Source organism: Octopus sinensis, linkage group LG18 (genome assembly GCF_006345805.1).
Source record: "Octopus sinensis linkage group LG18, ASM634580v1, whole genome shotgun sequence".
Lineage (NCBI taxonomy): Eukaryota > Metazoa > Mollusca > Cephalopoda > Octopoda > Octopodidae > Octopus > Octopus sinensis.
This window is the reverse complement of record NC_043014.1, coordinates 31,318,093-31,338,383: the sequence shown is the minus strand read 5'-3', so window position 1 is coordinate 31,338,383 and position 20,291 is coordinate 31,318,093. Positions and strand designations below refer to the sequence as shown.

General features: G+C 36.7%; 1 protein-coding gene and 3 non-coding genes across 6 annotated transcripts in view; 1 reads left to right on the top strand and 3 right to left on the bottom strand.

Moving 5' to 3' along the window:
• Positions 1-2,981, top strand: part of LOC115221485 (TOX high mobility group box family member 4) — a 130,935-nt gene extending 127,954 nt beyond the window's left edge. For all 3 annotated transcript variants that reach the window (XM_036510849.1, XM_029791679.2, XM_036510850.1), the window contains one exon: positions 49-2,981. In XM_036510849.1, the coding sequence (XP_036366742.1) occupies positions 49-109 (61 nt within the window). In that variant the 3' untranslated portion in view covers positions 110-2,981. The remainder of the gene's footprint in view (positions 1-48) is intronic.
• Positions 2,982-14,836: 11,855 nt separating this feature from the next.
• Trnar-ucu lies at positions 14,837-14,909 on the bottom strand. Its single transcript has one exon. It is a non-coding gene; the product is annotated as a tRNA-Arg (tRNA).
• Positions 14,910-17,331: 2,422 nt separating this feature from the next.
• On the bottom strand, positions 17,332-17,404 carry Trnar-ucu. The gene has a single exon. It is a non-coding gene; the product is annotated as a tRNA-Arg (tRNA).
• A 2,084-nt stretch (positions 17,405-19,488) lies between these two features.
• Trnar-ucu lies at positions 19,489-19,561 on the bottom strand. Its single transcript has one exon. It is a non-coding gene; the product is annotated as a tRNA-Arg (tRNA).
• Positions 19,562-20,291: the final 730 nt, after the last annotated feature.

Genomic DNA, 20,291 nt, shown 5'->3' with positions numbered 1-20,291 from the left:
TTATTAATTTCAATTAAATTTACCTGTGTATTTTCTTCTTTATTGCAGAGATGTTTTCACTGGATGGGTCGCGACGAGACAAGCCACAAATTCTTATCCTGTCAAGTAAAATGATCTCTGGCCTCCTAGACCAAGTGACCCCTGCCAGATGGACAGCAACAGTGCAGTTGCTTGCTTATCCCATGGCAGTTTAATAACTTATATGTTAATGTACAATTTCCATACTAATACAAGATCATATATATATTTATATATATATATATATATATATATATATATATATATATATATAGTGTGTGTGTGTATATGTATATATATATAATGGTTTGTGTGTGTATACATGAGAAGCATATAAACATACATAGACAGCACACAGAGATAAATATATTTTATATATAATTATATATCATCATCATCATCATCATTGTTTTAGCATACAATTTTTTATGCTGACATGAATTTATTAGGTCCCAAATACAGTGTAGTGGCAGTTTTCTCAATCCTCCAGCATCTCTTAGGGCCCAACATCTATATATCTAACTTTAACCACTTTTTCTCATATCTTTTATGGGGTCCCCCTACACTATAGTTACGACTGACAGTCCACTTCACACCTACACCCTATAGGTGGTCAACAGTGGCTGTTCCAGTGTATTTGCCTCTCCTATGTACTTTGTTTTTCTATCTTTAATGCCTTTAGCCAGTGAGGGAACATCTATATATCTACAGGGCCGGTCAGCCTATTTGATGGTATAACAGCCAAATCTCTCTCAAATTATTCTCAAATCTTTTTTTTTCTTTCTTTTTTAATATAGAGGGGAAAAAATAGAACAAGGGACATATTTGGAAAAATTTAAATCTGAGATTAATTTAATGGAAAGCTGGGATGGTCATAGCTGGAATGCTATTGACCATAGGTCTACTTAACCAGGTCTAACTTAGGCCGAAACTTTTAATGTCTAGCTACCTTCTCAGCTCATTTGTGAACTGTATATTTCATGCTAGTTATGATGGTACTTGACTCATTTTCTCTCGCTCCTCCACACTTTCCACTTTCAATAACCTAGGTCTCACTAGCTAATGGCAGCGAATAATGTCTCATATTCATCATTCTTTGTATTGAGAAAGAAACTTTTTGATGCCTACAGCTCTCAACTTCCCATGTCTTACTCTAACTACTTGCTTTAGCTACAGCCACCAGTTACTCTAATTAGGTCACCTGAAGAAAAATTATAATACCTTTACCAAGTTAATTGAGCAAATCATGGATGCCATTACATAACCATTTAAAGAGGTAGAATCTTGTTAGTTTTACAGCCCTTTACATTTACTTATTACAAGCTACTGAGTTTATATCTCTCCTCTATATATTGTCTGAAATCTAGCATGTGGCCCTTGGGTACCAATCTGTCGCAAGTATTTGGAATAACTCTTTGATTGATATGAAGATAATTCTGTACCTTGACACACCGCTGCCAAATACAGTAATGTATTGACCAGTAATATTTGTAGCCACTTTAACATGGCTGTCCATTTGAGCGGATTTTACTGTGATTTTTTTAACCCCAAGAGGACATCTCCTCTAGCTGGTTAACAATGGACAGCTGCATCCGATAAAATGTATGTTGTCCTCCTCTCTCATCCCCAGGCACTCTCAGAGATCTTGCTAAAAATAAGTCATTGATACTACCTCTACTTCTAACTAAACCATATAAAGAAGGCTTATATCACTTTGATGGTACTATTCTGTTTAGCTTTTTTTTTTGTACTCTAAAAATTATCTAATTGCCTTTTGCCATCATCATTTGAACCTTTAGACTTTTAAACTCCACATTATTGGTCCAGGTTTTGGAACATTTCTTATAACTCTTCAACAAAACCAGCAAAATGTGGACTTCCTTTGAAATAGATTGTTGTAGAAGTACTTTACTCTCCAGACCACTCTCAGTACATTTTACATTTATTTGGTCATAAGTTCTTCCAACAGAATTTAGGGTTTGTAACACATGTGTGACAGGATCCTCTTTGTATGTTTTTCATACCACATGACAAGTGTTCCAAAACCTTGTCTTAGGTTACAACTTTTCATCCCTCATAAAAGCTTTCTTGCAGTCGAAACTGCAAACTTTGATGCTGTTCCTCTTCTGTCTGTTGAAAATCATTTGTCTTAAGACTGATGCTGTATTTCAGAAACTACAAAGGTAGTGGAACTGGCAGAATTGTTAGCAAGCAATAAGTCAATAAGTACCAGCTGAATACTTGGGTCAGTGTCATTGACTAGGTCCCTCCCACAAAATTTCAGGCTTTGTGCCTCTGGTAGAAAGGATACTTCTGATACTACAATTCAACAACTTCTGCTGTATATATAAAGATAATATTTCAATAACCCATTGTCTATAGAGAAGAATACACAGTTAAGTGGCTGCCATTTTCTAAAAGGGTGTAATGTCCAATGACTCACTTTCTGTTTGGCAGACATTGTTCCAAAGGTAATTGTCAAATGTCCATAAAAAGCAGCCTGACTGATCTCACTTCTGTAACCATTCCAAAATTGACATTACTAGTTTGTTAGGTATGGGACCAGATTACTCAGTGAAAAGAAGTAGATACTCTCCTCCATTTCTTGCTCTGGAAACAGGAGGGCTGAGGTGATGGGCCAGTGTTGTTCTGTTGTATGTGTGCCAGGTTTGAGAGGAGCAGATCACTAAACAGTTAGTAACTAAAGTAGCAACAACTTTTTTTTTGTATCTTGCAACTATTTAAAGACAAGACATCGGCTAGATATTCATGTCGTATAGCTGTGTCTAAAAGATCAATTAATAGGCAAAAACATTGCAGAGGCAAGACAACTAAGATCTGGGAATATGTGGTCAAAATGAGACTTAGATTATTGGATTGACCCACAGAAGAGATGACTTGCAAGCAAGGTTTGTAGAAAACTGCCATTTAGGCATTCCATACTGATTTGCCAGGATAGAAAAGAAGATAACGAATAAATAAAACACGATGATGATGATGATATTAATGATAATGATATTAGAGATGATGATGACCACGATGATGATGATGATGATGATGATGAATTCATTCCTTAACATTTTTATGACTTATTGTTATAACTTCCACTTTAAGGCAGCCTGTACCCATACTGGTGGAGATTGAAAATGCTAACCATTTTTCAAATAAGTAGGAATTAATGAACAACACAAGAACAACTAGAAACACAATTATTTGATTGAACCTGTGTTCCTTCAGTTGTTAGTCACTTGAAATGTCTCAGAACCCATTCTCCTAGCCTGCATCATCATCATCATTATCCTCATCATCCATTTCTCCATCTCTATATATATATATAAATTCATGTTCAAATTTTTTTTCTTTTAGTTTTTCTTTTACTTATTGTTTATTAATTTTATTTCTCAACCTTTTTTTTTATTTATTTATTTAAAGAAAAATATTCATTTAGAATTTTCAACAAAAAAAAAAACTAACAAACATAGAAATAAAAGTAAAACCTGCCTGATATAAAAAAAAAAGTTGTGAAAGCAAAATATAGCTAAAAAAAAATTAAATATATAATGTTATTCCTGAAATCAGTTCTCAAAAAGCAAACTATATAATTTATAAAAATGATGATGGTGATCAGAAACTTGAAAGGAAACCAATTCTTATAGCTGACCCATTAGGAGGGACAAACATGATATTTTGTTTTGTTGTATTCTTTTTCTTTTGTTTTCCATATATTTCCTTAGAGCTGTCATTGAAGACTCTTAAGGCACTTTGCTGTCTTGGAGCTGGGGCCTTGCTGTCTTAGAACTGGGGCCTTCTTTGAAACTTCCATATTGATTTTATTTTTGACATGCATTCACACACATTTATGCATTACATGTATGTTTATACACACGCATGTGCATATATAGAAATATACACACACACATGCACACACACACATACACAAGAGAGAGAGAGAGAAGTATATTTGACAAGTGGAAACAAAACTTAAGTAACTCATTGTTGAAGTATCAGCCAAAAAACATACATGGATATTATATATATATATATATATATATATATATATACATGTGTATGTATGAGTGTGTGTGTGTGTATGCATATATGTGTGTGTGTATATATATATATGTATACATATATATATATATATATATATATATATATATATATAAAGCCATTATTTTAAATGTATATATACCTTCTACATCAAGAGGTGTTTTTGTGTATGCAAGTGTTGACACTTGTGAACACCTACTTATACATAAAAGTAACTTACATTTATAAGAGCATATACATAAAGACACATCCACTGATATATATATATATATTATATATATATATATATATACACACACATACATACATACATGTGCATCAAAAAGTTTCATATATATGTAGAAATGTTTGATGATGGATGGATAGATGGATGGTGTGTGTTTGTATGTATGTGTTTATGTATGCACGTTTGCATAAGTATATATACATAACAGTGTGTATAACTTAAGGAAACTTGTATATGTATATACTGGGTATTTCTATATCTTCTCATACATGCCTCCCATGTTATGTATATATAAAAAGTTTGTATGTACATGCTGATTGAATTTGCATGTGTGTGTGTGTGTATCTCCAAGTTTGATTCCTGCCCCCTTCTCTTTCCCTTTTTCAGTCTTCTACTCCTGATCTTAACAGGTGATCCCTTTGTTACCAGGGACAAAGGACTCTAAGACAAGTGAGGCCTGAACTTCTATGATATTCTTATTTTCCTGCTCTTGTAATACCAGATCTCCTTGCATCTATCCACCTCTCTCTCTCTCTCTCTCTCTGTTCAGAGTTTCTTTCCTTACTCCACCTATCATCTTTGAGGAAGCTTCTACATAGTCACTTGACTTGCAAGAAATAGCAGGCAATTAATACAGACAGGATGACTGTGATCTGTGCTCTGGATCACCTTTATTCGTAAGTCCCTTTGATACAAGTTGACTCGGAAGTAAACAAGTTCTTCAAGCCAATGGAGAATCCTCTACATGGTCACTTGATCTGCTAGAAACTGCAGCGAAAATCTCCCTCGTATCACAACTCTGTCTCCTTTAAAAAGGAAGGCCACATTGATAAGCCTTTGATCATGGAACTGTCTGCTCTATCAGTGCTGATCTGAGGCTAAACAATAACTTTCCCTTCTTTCTCTTTTTTGTTTCCCTTGCTCTTAAATTATTGAGACCTCTAGAGAGTGTCAGGCAATTAATTTAATATATACAATTTAATCTGATGACCATATGAATTACTCTCAAATTATCTCAAATTAAATTTCTTCTGTTAATTTTCTTTTCTTTTTTTTTTTTTATTTAATTGCTTTTTATCCCTTTCCAGTTTTTACCTAAATTATTCTAGAATGACCCTATGTAAACACTTGACAAATGTTTTAAAGGCTTCCAAAGAATTTCTACACAATCTCTCAAGACATTTCTGCCATTTTATGTTCACTGTGTGTTGTTCTTCTAGGGCAGTTATTTTGCTTGTTACTTGGCTTGTAACTTGTCTTGCCTGTCTACTTTGGTGTGATTTGTATTCATTCCAGTTTCAGACTTTTGACCCTTTCTAGGAAGACAAAGCCTATGGGATGCTTCAGCACACTAAAGAAGTTTGGCTCAGTTTCCAGAAATAAGAAAAGAATGAATAAGGGTGTTATTTTAAAATAATATGTGTGTGAGTCACACACACACACATTATCGAACACACAAACACAATGTATGCACTTTGCTGGTCAGCTGTGATGTGACATGGAAGAGATGACCCTCTCAAAGCACCAGGTGTTAAAACACCTGAAAGTCATGGTCGTAGGCAGGTGAGACAACTTACTCCACGTCCCAGTCAGGAGTGGTGGACATCAATGTTTCATCATTTTTGTGCTTTTCAGGTGGACATGAGACTTGGGATGGGTCATCTCACCTGTCTATGACTATGACTTTCAGGTGTTTTAACACCTGATGCTTAGAGAGGGTCACCTCCACAATGTCAAATCAAAACTAACCACCAAACTAGCAAAGCACATACATTGTGTATGTATGTTCAATAATATTTACAACACTCGTGCTGCTTCTAAGATATATTTGAATATACATGTGGGTGTGTGTATGTGCGATGATTTTATAAGCGGTGCTGAATTTTACAATTCTGTAAATAATATTTTTTTATAAGCTTAAAGCTTATCTGCGATTACTGTGTATTGACTAAAGAAACTAGTCTAATATTGAGGCATAGAAGCCCTCAACACCAAGGGCTTATATGCTGCAATATTAGACTATTTACCTTAGTCAGTGCATGGTGATTGCTTATAAAAAAAATATTACTATTATTTACAGAATATACATACACACACGTATATTCTTGGAGAAAGCAGCCCTTTTTTTTCTTCTTTCTAATACAGAATGTAATGGCCTTATAGATGGGTTAGTCATCTTATAAGAGTTAATGAACACTATTTTAAACATGCACACACAGCCTGGTCCTTAATGGCAGCAACCAGAGGTTGTGATGGGCATAGGATACTTAACAGAGTCTTAGTTATCTCAAAGTAGTTAATTAACATGGTTATTTCAGATTTAATAACCTCATCTTTAGGAATTAAATATTTTTGTAATATTTCCAACTACACTTGTTTCAGTTGGTTTGTTCTCTGGTCATCAGGTTTAAGACATTCTTGGATATGCAAATAATAGCACACTGGGTTTGAACTAGAAATCCTTTATTTCCAAATTAAGGTCAATGTGTTCTTATTCACTCCCATTTAGTTCTACATATATATCCAGGAGAAAGGCACCTGATACTGAATAGTTATCAAGTTGACCAAAACATAATACAGGCACAAATATTATAAAAATATTTCATCTATAAAGTTGACACTAACATTGTCTCTTTAGCATCTAAACTAGCCCTATCCGGCCTGAATATTTTTCCTGTTTTATATTCAATCTGGCTAGATCCAGCCTCTCACATCTACATTACAATATCATTCTAAAAATAAAAAATCATATCATTGAAATCTCAAGCCGTGAGACAATGCATGTGTAATTCAAGATAATGTGACCATATAAACATAATGTTTGACAAAGTAATCAGAATGCTAACGAGTTAACAACTCATTGCAAACATTTAAAAGTTGTATTATCAACAGGAACCATAGCAACCTGATACTCTTTTATGCTTCTTTTTTTTTTCTCTTTTTTTTTTTTTATTTATTAAATGTCTTTTAAAAACACCCATCCATTGCTGAAACAGTAGTTCCAGGTGGTGCCCTCTTTTTTTTTTCCATCCCCCCAGTTCTCTACTTCAGTCTCACCCCATGCCCCCTGCTCTGTCACCCCACCCCAGTTTTATCTTTCCGTACTCAGCCATACTTTTGGATGTGTGACTGTGTGTGAATATTTCTTTTTCCTCTAGGCATGTGTGTTTCCATACTTGCATCTGTATGTGTGTGTGTGAGAGAGAGAGCGAGAGAGAGAGAAAGAAAGAGTGTGTATACCTCAAGTCTCTGACCCATCTGATTCCATTTGTTTGTACATATGATAAATAAACTGTTTTCAACACTTCACATCTTCTTTGTTCATTTCTTCCAACTTCCCTCCCCCCTCTCTCTATGCCTGATGAAGCAACCCCTATTGGCATTCAATCTCATCAGTAGCTTTGGTTAATATGGGTGACACCACTCTCATGCAATGCTTTCTCCATTATTCAGCATTAAAGAAAATAAGCCTGTCTTATTTCCAGTATTTTCTAATAGGTTAAATTACTGTTGAATGGGATTTACAAAAATCAACAGTATGCAATGAAGATGTACCACAGTGATGTAACTATGAAAATAATAATAATAATAACAATTGACTACATCATTTCTTGCTGCCCAGTTTTTGCAAAAGTCAGTGTATATGTGTGTCTATATATATATATATATGTATATATATATATATATATATATATATAATATATATATATATATATATATATATATATATATATATAGGGAGAGTTTACGAAAAAAACAAAAGACAAAGACAGGTGGTGTAGAAAACAAACGGATGTATTAGTATAACGCTCAGGAATAGAAAAAGTGTTTTACGTTTCGAGCCTACGCTCTTCTACAGAAAGGGACACAGAAAAAGCAAGGAGAGAAAAAATGTGTGTAGTGGCTAACGATCTAACATGGCGAATATATATATAGACACTTTACTTACAGCCATATTAGATTGACTACCAGTTCACGTCTGATCACTGAAGTTAAGTAATGTTGGGCATAGTTAGTACTTAAGATGGGTGACTGCTTGAGAAACTTAGAGGCTGTAAGCAACCTCACTTTTACCAAGGTGGTACCCCAGCATGGCTGCAGTAAAATTGTTGAAACAAGTAAAAAGATAAAGGGTTATGTATTTACACACACTTATGTGTGATACAAATATGTATGTATGAGGGGTTGATGAAAAGTTCCTGGCTTTAAGGGTATTGTGAAAGGCCTCGTTGGAGACCCAACCTTCTGAGTTCTTTTATGGGGCTTAGAAAAACTGAACGTCCACTGCAATAAGTGCTTGAATCTGAGAGGAATATATTGAATAAAATAATTATCTGATCCTCCTGTATTTTCTTTTACTCAAAGCCAGGAACTTTTCAGCACCCCCTCATATTTATGTGTGTGTGTGTGTGTGCATAGATATCACTTGGCACCTGTGTCCATTTGATAATATGCCAATACTTCAACATATAACAAAAAACTGAGAATTACACCACATCTGATATATGACAGTAATGATCTACTTACAGAAACCCAGAATATGACTGTCTAGATCAAGAGTTCTCAAACACAGACACATTGACTTCAACAAGGTCTTTTCTTGAAAAATCTATCAAAGACTGGAATCTATGGAATAATTATTACACTGTAAGGCAGTGAACTAGCAGAATCATTAGCACACAGGCAAAATGCTTACTCTTTTACTTGTTCCAGTCATTTGACTGCAGCCATGCTGGAGCACTGCCTTTAGTCGAGGAAATCGACCCCAGGACTTATTCTTTTGGTGTCTTTTGCCGAACCGCTAAGTTACGGGGACATAAACACACCAGCATTGGTTGTCAAGCGATGTCAGAGGGGACAAACACAGACACACAAACACACACACACATATGTATACGTATATACGACGGGCTTCTATCAGTTTCCATCTACCAAATCGACTCACAAGGCTTTGGTCGGCCTGAGGCTATAGTAGAAGATACTGGCCTAAGGTGCCATGCAGAGGGACTGAACCCGGAACCATGTGGCTGGTAAGCAAGCTACTTACCACACAGCCACACCTGCTTAGTAGTATTTTGTCTGTCTTTATATTCTGAGTTCCTAATTCTGCCAAGCTCGACTTTGCCTTTCATCCTTTCGGGTTCGATAAAATAAGTACCAGGTAAGCACTGGGATCAATGTAATCGAATTAGTCTTTCACCCGAAATAGCTGACCCTGTTTCAAAATTTGAACTTAATAATTATTACACTGTATTAAGTGTTTATTTTATTATTTTTTGGTAAACAGAACAAAATTTGTGTAATATCTGAAATTTACTCCAGGTAAGCATAAGTCATTAGTGTCTCAAGACACTTAATTGGGCCCACATCTCTTCATAATTTACATAGTCACATCACAGTAATAGTTTTCATAGAAGTTATCACCAGAGTGAGTGTTTGAATCAAACTCTAATCCTGACTTGCAGCAAAATAAAATGCTGCTAAAAGAAGAAAAATTTGAGTTTATCCATCTTACAAAATAAACATGACCTTCAGCATTTAAACTAATCATATCTGGCTCAAATATCCTACCAGTTTTATGTTCAAACTGGCAAGATCCAACCACTCACACACACCTTACAATCATTATCATCATCATCATCATTTAACATCCATTTTCCATGCTGGCATGGGTCGGACAGTTTGACTGAAAACTGGTAAGCTGGGGAGCTGCACCAGGTGCCAATCTGTTTTGACATGGTTTCTACAGCTGGATACCCTTCCTGACACCAACCACGCCAAGAATGTAGTGAATACATTTTATGTACCACTGGCATGGGTACCAATTACAGGACACTGGCATCAGCCACAACTATGATCTCACTTGGTTTGATGGATCTTCTCAAGCACAGTATATTGCCAAAGGTCTTGCTAACTTGTCACTGCTTTTGTGAGGCCCAAAATTCGAAGAGTGCCTTTTATGTGCCTCCGACACAGGTGCTAGGTACACAACACAGACATCGACCATGACTATGATTTCACTTGGCTTGACAGGTCTTCTCAATGTCATTTCAAAAATAAAAACAATCATCATCATCATCATCATTTAACGTCCGCTTTCCATGCTAGCATGGGTTGGATGATTTGACTGAGGTCTGGTGAACCAGATGGCTGCACCAGACTCCAATCTGATCTGGCTGAGTTTCTATAGCTGGATGCCCTTCCTAATGCCAACCACTCCGAGAGTGTAGTGGATGCTTTTACGTGCCACCGGTATGAGGGCCAGTTAGGTGGTACTGGCAACGACCACGCCCAAATGGTGCTTTTTACGTGCCACCTGCACAGGAGCCAGTCCAGTGGCACTGGCAACAACCTCGCTCAAAATTTTTTTCACGTGCTACCAGCACAAGTGCTAGTAAGGCAACGCAGAATCACATCTTCAAAATCTCAAAGCTATAAGATAATGCTTGATTAATTCAAAACAATGTGAATAAATAATCATTACGTTTAACAGAGTAATTTGAATTACTAAAGGGTTAAGCAACTACTGTATTCATTCCTCAGAATAACCTTTCATGGCATCCAACGATATCAGACGCTTTGGAATAATAGTCAATAACAACCTCAGCCCACAACAAACAAAGTTGACATGGCTTGTGGGTCAGCTCTTGGATCTCAGATATTTCTTTATATATACCGTAAATCCTCAAGTATAATCCGCATTTTTATCCAAAATTTAAAGGTCAAAATCCCTAGTGCGTACTATATACGAGGTTAAAAATGAAAAACATTTTCTAAGCAATGTCCGAGTCTCTATTTGCTGTCCGGCAATGGTTTATTCAGACAAATTTTGTGATGCCAGGCGCGAAAATACCTTAAGCTAAGCCTGAAAGCAATGAAGTCATAAAAGAATCATCCATAACTTGCAGTAGGCAACATTTATTAAAATAAAAGTATTCAGAACACAGAATAACATGTAACAAAAATAATTTGCAAACATATTTAATTTCCCATATAACAGTTAAGAACATCACCATTATTGTATTACGCATCCGCAGAAGTGTTTGTTCGACTAGGTGCTGCTGGCTTAATTACGCACAACTCAAGTTAGAGAAGGGGTGCGTATTATACTCGAGGATTTACAGTAATTGCTTTCATCTCCTGTTAATGTAAATTTAAAATGGAAGTGCATGGCTTTGTGGTTAGGGTGTTGGACTTATGATCGTAAGATTGTGGTTTTGATTTCTGGACTGGGTGATACGTGTTCTTAAGCAAAACACTTCATTTTATGTTGCTCCAGTCCACTCAACTGGCAAAAATGAGTAATCCTGCAATGAACCAGTGTCCTATCCAAGTGGAGAATATATTTGCCATGAAAGCAGGAAACTGGGCCTTATGAGTCAGCGCAACTTGAAAAGGTAACTTTTCCTGCAACGGACCAGTGTCCTATCTAGGTGAGGAATATATATACCATGAAGCTGGGAAACCATCCCTTATGAGTCAGCATGACTTGAGCAGATAATTTTACCTCTTTTTTTGTTAATTTACCTGCCAATATAAAATGATGAACTTGAAGTGACATTGTGAATTGTCTTCAGTGTAGAGGTCATCAGTGTCTACAAAGCTTATTCTAACTGGATGCAAATCATCTCAGGCAGATCATGCCTTGCAGTATAACCATATACTCTTTTACTTGTTTCAGTCATTTGACTGCAGCCATGCTGGAGCACCACCTTTTAGTCGAGCAAATCGACCCCAGGACTTATTCTTTGTAAGCCTAGTACTTATTCTATCGGTCTCTTTTGCCGAACTGCTAAGTTACAGGGATGTAAACACACCAGCATTGGTTGTCAAGCGATGTTGGGGGGACAAACATATACACACACATACATATATATATATATATATATATATATATATATATATATACATACAACAGGCTTCTTTCAGTTTCCGCCTATCAAATCCACTCACTAGGCATCTGTTGACATGAATTAAGCCTTTGACGGGGTTCATGACTCACTTATCTAGTGGTCAATGCAGAAGCTAGGGATACATGAGCGGTTGATGGGAGCTGTACAAACCATGTTCAGGGAAAGTCAGCAATGAGCATAGCAAGAAATTTAGTGTACAGGTAAGAGTTCACCAAGGATCAGTTCCTAGTACCCTCTTGTTAATCATAGTCCTCTAGGCCATAACAGGAATTTAATACTGGAGCTCCTCTATGCTGATGACCTTGTTCTTATAGCTGAATAACTTCCAGCAAGATCTGGAATCAAATGGCCCTTAGGGTTAATTTAGCAAAGACCAATGTCCTAGTAAATAGGGAAACAGACAAATTATTAATCCATTCAGACCCTGCTTGATATGTGGGAAAGATGGTAGAAATGCCATATGGTGTAACCCAGTGGAAGCAATGGGCACATAAAAGATACAGCGGTATAATAGGAAGATTAACAGAGAATAGTCTTTGTGTGTGACAGATATCCAGGTACAATAAACACTAAGAATGTATAAAAAACAAACTTCCTCAAATGTCTGGGGGGAATCCTTAGAAGCAGTAGATAGCTTCTGTTACCTAGGTGACCAGGTTAGCAGCAGAGGAGGATGCTCTGAAAGCATAGTTGCTAAAATAAGAACTGGTTGGGCAAAGTTCATAGTGTTACTACCTTTGTAGCTACAAAGGGCCTCTTCCCCCGGGTGAAAGGCAGATTGTATGATGTCTGTGTATGTACAGCTGTGCTACAGTGAAACATAGGCTGTGACTACAGAGGACATGCCAGGGCTTGAAAGAAATGAAGCCAGTATTTGCCACTGGATGGGTAATATCAGTGTGCATGTACAACAGAATGTAAATGATTTAAGAGAAAATTTGGGTATAAGAAGCATCAGATATAGTGTACAAAAGAGAAGAATGCATTGATATGGTCATGTGACACATTTGGATGAGGACAGCTGCATGAAGAAGTGCTGATCTCTAATCATGGAGGGAACCTGTGGAAGGGGCAGACCCAAGAAGACATGAGATGATGTTGAGCCTCACAGAGAAGATGACAAGTGACCGAGACTTTTGGCAATTTGCTGTGCTTTAGAAGACACATTCAACTAAGTAAAATCACTGCCATCCATACATACAGACATGTCTTTCACAGCCATTACTCCTCCTCCCTCACTCACACACATAAACTGTTCTCTCTCAAACTCACCTACAACCCATCTTCCCAACAGCCCCACCACCTGCTGTAGGACCCTCCCTTCCACTCTCCCTTATGCACCTCACCCACTGCAGTCCCTACCTTCTCCCTCACATACCTATCCGCACACTCTCCATGCCATCACACATCTATCATAGACCCTGCCAGACTATGCAATACATCATGCAATGAAATTGAACTCACATGAACTGATGACGGCAGAGGAAGTCAAACCTATAAAAAATTCTTTTCTACTCTAGGCACAAGGCCCAAAATGCTTGGGGTGGAGACCAGTCGATTGCATCGACTCCAATATGCAACTGGTACTTAATTTATCCACCCCGAAAGGATGAAAGACAAAGTCGACCTTGCCAGAATTTGAACTCAGAACGTAAAGCATTTCGCCCGGCATGCTAACATTTATTTCTTTATTGCCCACAAGGGGTTAAACATAGAGGAGACAAACAAGGACAGACAAAGGGATTAAGTCGATTACATCGACCCCAGTGCGTAACTGGTACTTAATTTATCGACCCTGAAAGGATGAAAGGCAAAGTTGACCTCGGCGGAATTTGAACTCAGAACCTAACGACAGACGAAATACCTATTTCTTTATTATCCACAAGAGGCTAAACATAGAAGGGACAAACAAGGACAGACATAGGTATTAAGTCGATTACATCGGCCCCAGTGCGTAACTGGTACTTAATTTATCGACCCTGAAAGGATAAAAGGCAAAGTCGACCCAGGCGGAATTTGAACTCAGAACGTAAAGCATTTCGCCCGGCATGCTAACATTTATTTCTTTATTGCCCACAAGGGGTTAAACATAGAGGAGACAAACAAGGACAGACAAAGGGATTAAGTCGATTACATCGACCCCAGTGCGTAACTGGTACTTAATTTATCGACCCTGAAAGGATGAAAGGCAAAGTTGACCTCGGCGGAATTTGAACTCAGAACCTAACGACAGACGAAATACCTATTTCTTTATTATCCACAAGGGGCTAAACATAGAAGGGACAAACAAGGACAGACATAGGTATTAAGTCGATTACATCGGCCCCAGTGCGTAACTGGTACTTAATTTATCGACCCTGAAAGGATAAAAGGCAAAGTCGACCCCGGCGGAATTTGAACTCAGAACGTAACGACAGAAGAAATACCGCTAAACACTTCCCTCTCGGCGTGCTAACGTTTCTGGACAGCTCACCGCCTTGCGTCTATAAAAAAATTGTCACAATAAATGTCTCTTCACAGCATTTGTATTTCACTTCAATACTGTTGTGTTAAACAGCCGGTAGCCAATAAACAAGAAAAATCATGTGAGATAACCTTCTACAATCATACAACTAAAATGTTAACACCTCATCCCTGGTGGGATTCGAACCCACGACCTCTGGATTAGAAGTCCAGCGCGCTATCCCCTGCGCTACAGGGACTCAACGATTTTTAGCAGTAAACATTTTGCAGTTATTTGTCAAGTATTGAATCTCCTGCATATTCGTATGTAAGTGTTAGCAATGGTAATTTATTCGCTAACTTCACAAGCTATCGAGATATCTATTCGAATTTTATCTGGAGCTTTTTACACAAGACACATTTCTACGGTGAATTTGTCTACAGAAACTTCCCCAAAATAAATAATACACTCGATGGCTCTTACGTGTTGTTCGCGGACCAACTTAAGTTTCTCGTTGAAGTAATACGAAATTATTCCCAAGTAACACGATTCAATGTTTTGAAATGACTATCAAGTTAATTGTCTATGGTAATTAATTACGCGCTTCATTGCTATAAATGCTGCTTTTGCATTTTAACGATATAAAAATAACTATTAGAGTTATGTCCCTTGTTATACACTCTCGCACCTCCTACCCTTCTAAGAAACTTTAAACCCTATTTGAGAGGGAGGTAACTCTTGTTATTTATGCGCTAGTAATTTTCCTTTACCACTTTATATGATTTAAATGATGCTACATTTTGATCTGAGCCAAAAGACCGAGAAGCGACTACATAACTTAGAATGATAAAGATTAAATATAATTGAAGCGTGGAAGACACGTTATTTGTCATTCAAAAACGCTCAAAATAACAGCTAAGTTTACGAAAAAATTTATTACTCGGTGTCAAAAATTTCGGCACTGTCATGCCTTTAGTTGTCAGAAGTGAAAGTAGTCAACTTCGTGTATTTACGTCAGGTTTATACCTTCGTTAATTTACGCCGTTTATTTACGTACCACCACGCTGTTAGGTTTATAAAGTTTATAAATAAATACATTTCATTCCATTCTGTTTAAACTTTATAAATAAATATATTCTTGCATTATTCATTATCGTTTTTAAAAAAGAAATCACACCAAATCTGCACAAATGACCACCACCACCACCGCGATCACATACACCAATCATACACACGTGTGTGTGTGTGTATATGTGGCTATATGTCTGACTAATGTGTGTGTATATGTGGCTATATGTCTGACTAATGTGTGTGTGTGTGTCTGTATTTATTGTATGTGTGTATAAGTAGCTATATGCTTGTATTATCCATCATAGTAATATTTGTCTGTTGAAATCTGTTTTAAAGCGGTCAATAGTTTAATTAAAGATGTGTCTATACCATGTATATATATATATATATATATATACATGTGTATACATTACACATGAAATGTATTTATTTATAAACTTTAAACTGAACTTCCATTGTTTATTGTGATCGCGGTGGTGGTGGTGGTCATTTGTGCAGATTTGGTGTGATTTCTTTTTTAAAAACAATAATGAATAATGCAAGAATATATTTATTTATAAAGTTTAAACAGAACATGGAATGAAATGTATTTATTTATAAACTTTATAAACCTAATTGTTTTATAAACCTAACAACGTGGTGGTACGTAAATAAACGGCGTAAATTAACGAAGGTATAAACCTGACGTAAATACACGAAGTTGACTACTTTCACTTCTGACAACTAAAGGCATGACAGTGCCAAAATTTCATCTTCACACCAACTAATAAATATCTTAGCGAAGATAACAGTCATTGGGTGAGTTTTCGATTGGCTAATATGTGGGTCTTCCAAATTTTGTTTTGTTTTGGTTTCGAAACACGGTGTCAAATAAAATTAGTTGCCTGGTCAATATAACTCCGAAATAAATGATATTAAATGAGAATGAAATAAGCCTTGATTTTTCACGGAGCTTCTAACCTCTTCAAGGCCACCAAAAGCTAGAATTTTACACACACACACGCACGCATACATATATGTGTGTGTGTGCGCGCGCGCGCGTGTGTGTGTACGTATGTATGTGTGTGTTTGTGTGTGTGTGTGCGTGTGTGTGTGTGTGTGTGTCTGTGTGTGTGTGTGTGTGCTTATGTGTGCGTGTCCCAACATCGCTTGACAACCGATGTCGGTGTGTCTACTTCCCCGTAACTTAGCGGTTCGGCAAAAGAAGACCAATAGAATAAGTACTAGGCTTACAAAGAATAAGTCTTGGGACCGATTTGCTCGACTAAAGGCAGTGTTCCAGCATGGCCACAGTCAAATAACAAAGTGTTATGCAAAATTTCAATAAAATATATCCATTTTCTTTAAAGTTATGAGGTGGGGAATCGGATCGTGTGAACTTCTCTGATATAAATCTTTGCAGAAAAATGATTTGATTGATCACATATTTTTCCCCATTATTTTGTCGCGATTAATGTGTAGCAGAAAGTTACAGGAAAGTGTTCATTTGTTTTGTCTTCCTTGTTTTTTCTTTTTGTATTGTTGGGTCAACAGATTTCCCTTTCATTGTTTCTTGTTCTGAAATTGCTCGAGGGAAAACTTTCTACTCGCATACTACAAAAAAATAACATCATCCCTGGTGGGATTCGAACCCACGACCTCTGGATTAGAAGTCCAGCGCGCTATCCCCTGCGCTACAGGGACTTGACAAGAACATGCGCGAAATTTCGAAATGGAATACAGTGATTCCCGAATACAATGTTGAAAACATTATTCCGAGCTTTATTCCCCATAAATTCCAACGGTATGTAACATGAAATTTCATTGATATTTTCAACGAATTCGTGTTGTATATACATCACATACAGATGCGTGAAGAGAGTTTGTTGGGGATTTGAATGTTATTTCGGTACTCACATTTTTTGTAAATGCCCTTTCAAGTTTCATTTTGTTAAAAAAAAAAAAGAAAACGCTTTGGAAATTTCCAACACTTTCAGTTATAAAAAAAAAAATTAACACTTTATTTTAATTTTTGCCAGACAAATTGCTATGGCCAAACCAAGTTCCTTTCCGAAGTGGTATTTGGTTTTTCGCCGACTTCTTACAACTTTTCTTGTTGCACTGAAACCTGCGCTCTGAGTGAGATTTTCCGGCCCACTTCATTTTGGAAATTTTGTGCGTGTGTGATTGAATCAATGAGTAAGGTTAATATTTATAATGAATTTGCCATTTTCGATGGGTGTGTAGCGCAGTCGGAGGAAAGACTTCCTTTTGTACCCCTCGATTTTTTTTTTTTTTTTTTTTTTTTTACAGAAACCTTCGTTTTCGGGTACGGAGATTACGAATCTGAAAATAAGAAAATGGCAAAAATCGGCATTTCAAAATTTCAATCTTGTTTTACAAGATGGGCAACACATTTGTTTGCACTAGCAGCCCGAGTTCCTGGCAATAACATTTTATTTCAACTTTTTTATAATAAGTATTTTTACAGCGGAAAATTTCTCTGAAATTATATCGCTAAGAAACAAAGCCGGCCAGTATGGTATTTTCGTCGAAACTCATCCCCAATCGACTTCTAGGCCATATGAAGCATATTTGTAAAACAATTTCATCAAAAAAATATGTGCGAAAAAGAGTTTGTGTGAGAATTGGCTGTTATTTCTAGCATGTGAATAGACTGCTTGAAGGCTTATTTAATGTACGGGAACGGGTGGGTTACTTCTCCGGCATGTGCGCCCAATTTTGATTTCGAAGTATATAAGAAGTTATTTGGAAATCATAAAGAGAAGCGAACGACAGAATCGAACCATCCGCATTTTATAACCGAAAAATTAAAAACACAATTTCCAAAAATCTTTTCCCCATATCGCCCACCCATCACTACACCACTTCCAAAGTTTCACTTTTAGCGTATCAGTCAACGCATGCGCAATGGCGAAAAGGGTTTCCAAACTTCGTGTTTATGCCGTAGACTGCGAGGGGAGTGGGGCGGGTTATTATTATTATTATTTTTTTAATTGCAATTTTACAAAACTTTTTGGAAAATTTTTTCAGAATCATAATCTCCATATTTTTCCGCTTATTTTGTAAAAAAAAAAAAGAAAAAATTCTGAAAAAAGTCTCAAAAATGAAGAAAGTGGGGTGAGGTGGGGGATTGAAATTTTGAAATGCTGATTTTTGCTATTTTCTCTTTTTTCAGATTCGTAATCTCCGTACCCGAAAACGAGGGTTTCTGTAAAAAAAAAAAAATAGAGGGTGTACAAAAGGAGGTCTTTCCTCCGACTGCGCTACACACCCATCAAAAATGACAAATTCATTATAAATATTAACCTTACTCATTAATTTAATCACACACGCACACATACATACATACATACATGCATGCATGCAAACATACGTGTGTGTGTGTGTGTGTGTGTGTGCGTGCGTGCGTGTGTGCATGCATGCATACATACATACATACATACATACATACATACATACAAACATACATACATACGACGGGATTCTTTCAGTTTCCGTCTACGAAGTCCACTCACAAGACTTTTGTCGGCCCTGATCTTTAGTTGCTGCAAATGGGACTGACCTTAGACCACATAGTTGGGACACAAGTTTCTTAACCACGCCTGCGCTTATAATAAAAAGTGTAAAAAAAAAATGTCCTTACTCAGTAGTTAAATTTCGCTTCACTCCCGCAGTGTTAAACAACCGATCGCCAATGGACAGGGAAAACCAAATAGTTACTCGAGGGAAAACTTTCTACTCGCATACTACAAAAAAAAAAAAATCATCCCTGGTGGGATTCGAACCCACGACCTCTGGATTAGAAGTCCAGCGCGCTATCCCCTGCGCTACAGGGACTTGACAAGAACGTGCATACATTTTATACTGGACTTTATTGAACGAGTAGTTAGCCTTTAGTGGAGAGTTACTATTAAAGGGGAGAGAATGTCTTTATAAATTAAAGTTAAGTGGAAGAACAGGCATTACTTGACTTTTAATTTCCTTTTTCGTATATTTGTACACAAAGAACAGTGAATGGTGTTTACTAGAATGGTCAGTCCGTATCTTTACAAGCTATTGAGACTTGGCTTCAGAGACTAAAGCTAATTTATTCCATAGATACATGAGTTCATCTTTTGAAATTGTTAATCAGTTATCTAGAGAGATTAATTATGTGTTTTGTTGATATAAATATCACTTTGTATTTTAGCGTATAGAAATAACTTTCAGAGTTATGTCCCTTGTATAACCCAGCAACCTAAAAATTTTAATCCGTATTTGAAGGGAGGTAACTCTTGTCAGAAGCATGCTTATAACTATTTCATACAATTTAACAGGCTTAAATATAAATAGATGGAAATAAAATAAGCCTTGACTTTCAGATATTGGAAACGTTTATTGTAAGCTGTGAACCACGAAACTCTTCTATCAATTAACAAAAAAGTGGAAAACGAAGTTTTTTCGTCATGTAACAGGACATTAGGACACATCGTAAATATAGTCGTAATTGGTCAAAGATCACGAAATCGTGGAGCAACGTCGAGAAATATATTGAGAGGAAGAACTTGGAAAATTCTACGTCAGACGA